General features: G+C 37.2%; 1 protein-coding gene across 1 annotated transcript in view; it reads left to right on the top strand.

The window, feature by feature from the left end:
- The first annotated feature begins 1,057 nt into the window (after positions 1-1,057).
- The window catches only part of LOC134823370 (mutS protein homolog 4-like), a 31,645-nt gene continuing 23,587 nt past the window's right edge, over positions 1,058-9,115 (top strand). The window contains 5 exon segments of the mRNA XM_063834813.1: positions 1,058-1,170; positions 1,360-1,451; positions 2,353-2,557; positions 2,715-2,885; positions 7,000-7,090. Coding sequence (XP_063690883.1) covers positions 1,068-1,170; positions 1,360-1,451; positions 2,353-2,557; positions 2,715-2,885; positions 7,000-7,090 — 662 coding nt within the window. The 5' untranslated portion in view covers positions 1,058-1,067.

Genomic DNA, 9,115 nt, shown 5'->3' with positions numbered 1-9,115 from the left:
TCGATACAATAAATTTCACAGCTCAAAAACAGAATTTTCAACTTTTAAAAAATAATTCTTTTACGCCGCGCCGATATGTATTAATCTATTAATTTGTGCTTTTTTTCGCGTTGGATATTTTTACCTACATATATTTCATTTTTCGGTTTCTGGACTCGCTTGGATTACATCTTTTTTCCCATTTCCGTATACAGTTAAATTGTAATCTCAAATCTCCCCGTTTGTGTTAATCAGTTTTATTAGCACAATGAATTTAAACTTGAATTTAGAAGGGTGTACCTCTATATATAGTACATTATACTTACTTGATACTTGATAAGGTCTCCAAAATCATTCGAGTGGCCTGCACCAAGGAATTTTCGCTTATGTCGTATCATCTCTCTCCAGTGCTTGCGGTTTCCCGCCAACTCTCGGATCTTATCTAATACAATGTCTGGATCTCCTGTAAATGTTACTGCGTCTTCTAGGACACAGGTTCGCCAATTCTTTCTTGGCCGCCCACGTGATCTTCGGCCGTGAGCAGGTGTCCAGTCAAATAGATACTTTGGTAGCCTGGTGTCCGGCATTCTAGAAACATGTCCAAACCAGTGAAGACGGTTGCACTGATGTAGGTTATAACCGGGTTTATTTATGTATACCGTACTATATATAGGGGTACACCGTATAATACATACGGTTTGATTTTATATAGTCATTGCATTGCTGATATTATGTGTACGTTTATTGAATACTTTTCATATATTTAACGCATACAAACTGTTAAATGTTAATTGTATGCCTGATCCGATTCCATTTCGTTTTACCTAGATTGTCATTTACTTCCAAACTCTCAGCCTTAAGATTTATCAAACTGCTTTAAAACTGTAAACGTTTACATATTAGATAACTGTCTAGAACAACCATAATCTTATATCAAAATTGCAGAGAAAGGCTTCAATTTGAATCTTCAATTAACTAATCTGCGGAGCCAAATTCCACGATTTTAAAATTTACATTAAATAATACAGTATACACAAATAAAATTTAGAAGTTCTGGTATTAACAATCAACATTCTATAGCCTGAATAATGTTTAAAGTTGATAAAGTTAAGTCAGCTAAGTACAACATTAATGTATCCTATTCTGACTCAGACAGCTCATTTTCGAGATCCCGGCAGAAACTATCGATAGGTACTTGTTATATTCATGTATTATGTTTAGCGATAATTAAAATTAAAGTCTCAAAGTCTGGTTTTGGGTTCTAGGTTGATCTTGGTTAGGAAGTAAACAATGGATCTATCAAATTGAATATTATTGCTGTGAGCTGTCTATCTGGGGAATGAGTAATGATAACTATGGGATGAGATGTTCTTCTTGCAGGCCAGCCATCACCATTAGTTGGTAATGCATCAGTAGCTCTAAGTTCTAAAGGCTCTGTCACTCTTCCCTATAAGACCCCTTCTGACATAAACGTAAGTCTATTTTAATAGTCAAATGGTTTTTTTCAATGAAACAAGAATTTTGATTTTAGCACATTTTACAGAATAAAAGATGTAAAACAATTCCTAAACATATAATGCCCATTTGGTGTATGACTTTTTGTCCTTGATTGCTAGTTTGATTTCGAAAGGACAGACAACTAAGGGGTCGTTCACATATTACGTAATCAATATGTTAGCAATTTTTACCCCCCCCCCCCTCCGTAATCAACTGTAATCAAGACCCAACCTCCCCCCTCCTGACAGCAATATTACGTAATCATGGCCTGACCCCCCCCTTGACTTTTTAAACCTAGAAACACTTTTCTCTACGTTTCATGCTACCCGGCCCTGATCCAGTGGCAAACGTTGCCTGTTGGCGCGCCCCACCGAAAATGCGCCCATTATAGGCACCCCCTCCCCTTTTGGCGCCCCTGGCCCTCCCTAAAATTTAACAAATTACGTTATTTTAGAGGATATGCCAGTAAAATCTCTAAAAAAGTGTGTTTCTAGAGCAAAACGTGTTTTGCTAACTTACCTCAGTTAAGTTTTTCAAATTGTCCCACATTCAAACGACGATTTTGCGCCCCCCTAAGATGGCGCCCCCCCTCCCCCGCACAGCGGGGTCAGCGGGGCCCTTCGTTACGCCACTGCCCTGATCATGCTATCATGATGAACCGAAATCATTGTTATGATATCCGGCCAAGCACCTTCTAAACTACTTACTATTATAGCCGGATATTCGATCAATTTCTAAATTTTATCACTATCAGAGTGAAATTGAGTGGAATTTCAGTTAAAATATAGTCAAATTGTGGCCTTGTGTCAATGATTATAATAATGCACTAATGGGAATTGATAAGCAGTAAAGAAGTTAAGAAAGTATCTTTATCAGGGAAGGTTGAACTCAACAACAACACCACACAGCAGAACAACTCCAGGCAGCAAAGCAACACCACACTCTCGCACAACCCCATATCCTCGCACCACCCCCAGATCTAGGAACACTCCGCGGAACACTACACCGGGTAGTGTCACACCTCGTAACACCTCCACAACCAGTGTCTCAACCCCAGCACAACCGGACACACTCACTATAGGTGCAGGAATTATCTTTCATTTTACTTAAATTCATGTTATCTAAAATAATATCTAAAATATTTTTTACAATGTTTATTAACGGTTTCTTTAACAATATCTAGTGCAGCTTTTTTTCTGAAGATGATTTTAAATTCAACATCGAAATTTACTTAACAGTGGCAGTAGTTCAAGGAAGAGGACACGCAAAGAGTGAAATGGGTATTGCTAGTATCGACATGAAGTCCCCTTCCATATCACTCTCTCAGTTCTCCGACACTGCCACTTTTGTAAGGACTCTAACCAAACTTAATATTCTCAATCCTGTGGAGATCATCTTTCCCAGTACATGTAAGTTTCTTGTAGTTGCAATGAAACATAATATGAAAAATGTTAACGAACAATAATTGTTTTAAGTATGTAGATTGTAATGACATGTTTTACAATCAAACAATATATTTATAATCAAATTTGCAACAAAAAATCAATGAATTTTTTAACAAAACTGTACAATTTCTGGATAAACAAGTTTTAAAGTGATCGTACTGATTGAGTCTATTTAAAAATATAAAAAACTACCATAAGTTTCTTTGTTGTTTGAAAACAAGATTCAGTTCGGAAAATAACTCCCTCATTGATATATTTCTTCAAACTTTGTGATCAAATTTTCCATTTGCTCAAGATGAGCTAAAGTCTCCTCATCACTACTGAAATTTACTGTTTTTGTCAGCTTTGTAAATAACCTTTTATTTTGCCCTAAGTCATCCTCTGTTCTTCGACGAAAATGATAAAGCTTTTGATTTGCTCTCCTGAATGTGTCTATATTACTGATCGCTAGCTTTGCAACTAGCTGCATGCTTTCTGTTTCAATCATTCTTCTGAACTCTTCCATTTTTTGATCAATGAAATCAGTGTCAGCATCCCATTTAAATTCAATATCTGTTAGCTCATCAATTACTTCGTTTTGGCTAGTTAAGAATGGCTCAATAATATCAGTCTGGTAAAATTCATCAAACTGTCTCTTTAAGTATGTGACTCCCGTATTCACGAGAGTTTCAGCACAAATCTCCAGCGCCTTCATTTCCTCGTCATCATTGATCAATGAGTGTGCCAAATGTTCTTCTACTGTTTCCACTTTTCTTTCGGTGACAAACTGTGTGATCTCGTTAAATTTTTCAGTCGCCCTTGACATCTCTCCAATTAGCGAGGATAGGTCCAATACTTTCATTGCTGGTGGGTTTTCATCCCTGGTGTTGTTTGAGTAACAGGCAGATTCTTCACATTGCAAGTCATTCCTGATTTCTTCACCATCTATTTCAGAAGGAATTTTGATATTCGAAGATTCCAAGGAATTAAAGCGATCAGTCTGTTTAAAGAAAGTCTTATACTTTTCTATCAGAACTTTCATGCCCTGTTCACTTAGCAATCTTGATTTGTCTCTCCTGGAAGACTCCATACCAATGTTATACAGCTCTAAGTTGACGTCGCCTCTATCTGTTAAGAGGAGTTTGCTACAATCCATGAACTCGCACCAAGTCCCCTGTGAAGTCTGTGCTGCATCTCGAAACCATCTGTTTTGCTCCTTTATTTCCCTCAAAAGACCAGATTTTGGGAGTATACTTTGGAAAATCAGATCAGTTCCCGGATACAAATCTGTGTTTATTATATTTACCAAGACGCTAAATGCTTCCTGGAACTTCTCCTTCTGCACAAAAGTGGGTACTGATTTGTCGTATGGTTTGTAATCGACAGCTATGAATATCTTGGAAACCCTCGAAGGATCAATATGCCGGGTCGAGCTAAAATTTCGAATAGCAGTCAAGACTGAGCTGAAAGTGGCTGGTTGATAGTGCTTGTACACATACTCATCACTCTTGTTGATGACTGCCTGCGATTTGCTGAGCTCATGAGGTTTAATTCCCGATAAAGTGAAGGACCCAAATAGGAGGATTGTTTTCTTCTGACGGTCCAGTGCTGGGGAGTTGAAATTTCTGCTTCTATCGGTGGGTGATGTTGTCATGCGAGATTCCATAATATTACTGTTTCATTATTTTACCCTGTCTGAGGAATACAGTCAGAGTTGCATGGGTCTCAGATCAGTTAAAAATTCGAATAAAATTTAGTCACGCTATTTCTTCTGTATACTATCAAATAGAGCAACACTAAAGTGGACGATTGTTTTGTGCAATGGGAAGTAAATGTAAGAGCAGAAATACAAATTACAGCACAACTACAATATATATGTTCTTTTGGAGCTGATGTCACAGTCAAATTTATCGATTTGTATTACTCGTGAAACTTAACTTTAAGCTGCTAGAAAATCTGCTAAACGGTCGTCACAAAAAATAAAGTCTCGAGACTAAAACTTGGTTATCTTCAAAATATGACACGGTTCAATATCCATTCTGTAGGATAAGTTTATTAATACGTTACAAATCACAAGGTGTGCATAATATTGTATTACATAAATGAGAATCTCGAGTTGCATACAACTTTATTAACTGACATTTTAAAGAATGTTTGATAACAATATAACCACACTGTATAAAAGTGTGTACATGATAATATCATGCAGCTTTATTAATTTACATAACCTTTTAAATTTCTATAATAAAATAACCGATTGTTCGGTTTGCCGACTGATTCAACTTTTAAATGTAGACCACAATCATAACATCTTTATATAATAATTATAGATTGTGTCGAAGTTACCAATCAAAAGATTTGAAATGTTTGAAAGCTGTAAATCTGAGCGAATACATATGTATACTTCATTTTAATGACATTTTACGCTGTAATTTACAGTCTTGATTCTTGCACTAATTCTTAACATTTGAAACAACTGGGAACTCCTGCTTCTGATTTTAAGAAGTAGGAGTTCCCAGTTGTTTCAAATGTCTGTAATAGTTTTATAAGGCAACTAGTGTAACTGTCGCAATTAAAAAGATGCAAAAGTATGAACAGTGCAGTGAACACACTGAGTCAAAACCCGCATCAGTCGGCAACAAAATTGTCAAGCGATCAAGATACATCTGTAAAACAAAATTATGAAACATTACCGGCGAAGTTTAAAGGAATCCCAGTCAAACTTTATTAACGTGATTTCCAGCGATTGGAATATTAGTAAGCACGATATCAGGGTTTGCTCATGCTCCACAATATAAATTTATTACAGATAAAGCTGTGCGTGAGAGGGAGGGAGAGAGAGAGAGAGAGGCCGAGAGGGAGAGGGCTGGCGGACCTTGGGTCATGAAGTGATATGTACGCTATAATATAGTAATATATGTACGTTATCAAGTAATTAACATGCAAGCTTGAAGCGCCGTGGGAAATTAGAGTAGCTGAAATTTAGGAGCACAACTAAGAAGGAAGCACCACCCGAGAAGTAGTAACCTTCAAATCCGGAAATTGTGATTCTCGAGCGAAATATTGTAATAATTCTGCGAACTGTAATAGAGCGACTGTCATTCTACTTTCTACAGCGGCAGGAGTGAACTGTCATTATGCCTTCTACAGGTATACTTAGGTCTTAGAAGGCACTAAATACAGACACTGTAATGCCCAGGTTTCTATTGCCAAAACCTGTATACAAACGATATTGTAAAACTATCACTCTCTTTCTCTCTATATCTCTCTCTATCTCTCTCTCTCACTCTCTCTCTCTCTCTCTCTCTCTCTCTCTCTCTCTCTCTCTCTCTCTCTCTCTCTCTCTCTCTCTCTCTCTCTCTCTCTCTCTCTCTCTCTCTCTCTCCCTCTCTCTCTCTCTCTCTCTTTCTCTCTCACTCTCTCACTCTCTCACTCTCTCACTCTCTCTCTCTCTCTCTCTCTCTCTCTCTCTCTCTCTCTCTCTCTCTCTCTCTCTCTCTCTCTCTCTCTCTCTCTCTCTCTCTCTCTCTCTCTCTCTCTCTCACTCTCTCACTCTCTCTCTTTTTCTCTCTCTCTCTCTCTCTCTTTTTTTCTCTCTCTCTCTCTCTCACTCTCTCCCTCTCACTCTCCCTCTCTCTCTGTTAGAAACCTTAGTTCCCTTAATTATTAAAATTAAATAACGAAAATCCATTACGCGAGGTTTTCATACTTGGATCACAGTTGCGCTATAGCAGCGAGGGAGCGCTTTAAAGGTTAGATATCACTTGTCGTGAAATACCGAGGATCAGATATTTGACAATCCGCATTTAAAATAAAGCAGGATCAGACAGTCCCCGAATGGGAACCCTACAATAGACGGGACTTTAGTCTATTTTACCGCTTAATCAACATTCTTGATTAAGCGGTAAGTACACTGTACATTACACGCGCATGCACTCACGGATCTTTTACTAATATTTAATACTAATATATAGTCTCAGAGCCTCCAGGATTACGAATTTAGCTTGACAATCTTTTTCAAGCATAAAAAGGAAGTTCAGTTTCTACAAATCCCGGGATTACATAAATACATCATATCAAAATGTACCAATTATTTCAGTAACAGATGCTGGGAGTCAGTCGGAGCTATACAAACTGGTGACTGAAGCAACTAGTTGCCCAATAACTTCTGTTCAGCGAAAGTACTTCAAGTTAGTTCACTTCGAGAATTCGGGGTTGGACAATTCCGATCAGCATTCAGCAAGCTATAGCAGTCAGTACTACTTAGTACTTTAATTATATTGTTTTTCTAAATGAGTCTGAAAACCAAAAAGAAATACAAAAGATCGTATACCCCAATCCTGACGCTAAAGATTCGAAAGTGATACAAGTAAGACTTGCCAGTCAAACAAATGAAATATACGAACAAATCTGAAATGTGGATTATATACATATACCTACAAAGATCTAACATATCATGTCCGTAATGCGTAATGGATAATGCATATTCTATATCCAACAATAAGATTCGTAGAAAGCATGTTGAATGTTGATTTTCAAGAAAGAGCTTTTAGATATTAATAAGAACAGTTACATATCCTAATTCCTAAATTACTATTTCGATGGTAATGAAATTAGCTAGGAGGCATCAGGTGCTTGGAAAGCTTCAGAAGAACATTATCGATGCAAACTGTACTACTCATTCTCAGAAAACACAAATCTGGTGAAACTGTGAAATGAAAGTGAAGTTTTCGGTAAAAGGCGAGCTAGTACGATAAGGCCGAACAAATGTGGGTATCTGGGTTATAATATGTATGCATAATGCATATATGCACTTTATGTAGTACATAATGCATATGCACTTTATGTAGTGCATATGTGATTTCGCTGATCAAGATTACATTTTTAGAGGGTGACAAAACCCTCATCAAAGTGTTGAGCGTTGTAAACTTGGTCTTCAAGTGCAAATTTGATAAATTTATAATGATGAATGAAAACCCGTATATAACACGCCAAGTCTTGCTCCGACTGCGGAAAGAGACCAACAAAGGAACGATTCAAGTTTTGAGTGACCACTTTCTGAGACCACAGTCTGATCAAATGTTTGTTATTTAGTTACTCCACTTCAGTTACGAAATCATGAATATTTGTTGAAATTTTTGAAAGTTCCAATACAATACAAATAACACCACAACACGAATGGGTAATATGATATATTAACAACTTTATTCGAGCTAAATACAAAAACAGAAGCTGCTGTAAAAATTAAGAAAATGAAACTCCAGATATGACAAATTGATGCAGATGTTAATGGCCAATGTTTGTAAACAAAAACAAGACAATAGGTACTATATTAAACTTGCAATAGGCTGTGATATATGCAATACATCATGGAATCAAGCACTGGAGACGTTTGGTGAGTGAAATTTGTGGGAAAGTTAAACTTTTTCCTGTAGTAAAGTAGAAAAGGCGTGCTCCGGGACGGTCTAAGCTAAGGAAAAGGGATCAGGGAGTTGTAGCTAGAGGCTAGCCACCCAACTAGCTTTAGGCTAAGTTCTTACGGCTTTTACTTTCAGGTAAATTGATAAGCTATAGGCTAAATCAACTGATAGCAACACTTGTGCAGCAAGAGTTACTTACTAGGAGCAGGATATTAAACAAAGGAAACGACTTAGATAATCAAGTATAATCGAACCAAGAGTAGTTGCACACAAATTTTCCGTTCAAACTCACTGAAAAACTCTACACCAAAGTGCCGTTCCAAAGCTCCTCTACTGCTTGGTTACCGCGCTACTGGTCACGTGGAATCACGTAGAGCGCGTCCGAGGTCACGTGGCCAGCAGTGCGATACTCAGAAAGGCGGGAAGTTAAGGGCCGGTTTCTCGGAAATAGTAGAGCCTGTAAAACTGTAGATAAGGAAAGATAAAATGTGTGTAAAATGTGCGAACTAAAGATGAAATTAATAAACTGTCCCGATGAGCTCATGGACTAAAACTTACTGAAATATTCCATGACTAAAATACTAAAAATTAACTAAGACTGAACTACTAAAAATTGACTCAGACTGAACTAAAATAGTCCGACTTCTGGCACAATTAGTTAAATTGACAAATTGCATTACTGTCAACATATCAAATTTAACTGTATTTCTTAACGAGGTGCTATCAAGTATAGTTTCAGAAAAATTCCATAAAAATTGTTGGAGAAATTTTTATGAAGTTTGAAAAATTGTCATT

This window comes from Bolinopsis microptera, chromosome 11 (genome assembly GCF_026151205.1).
Source record: "Bolinopsis microptera isolate Bmic1 chromosome 11, MBARI_Bmic_1.0, whole genome shotgun sequence".
Lineage (NCBI taxonomy): Eukaryota > Metazoa > Ctenophora > Tentaculata > Lobata > Bolinopsidae > Bolinopsis > Bolinopsis microptera.
Note: the sequence above shows the minus strand (reverse complement) of the source record. Positions and strands in the feature narration are given on the sequence as shown.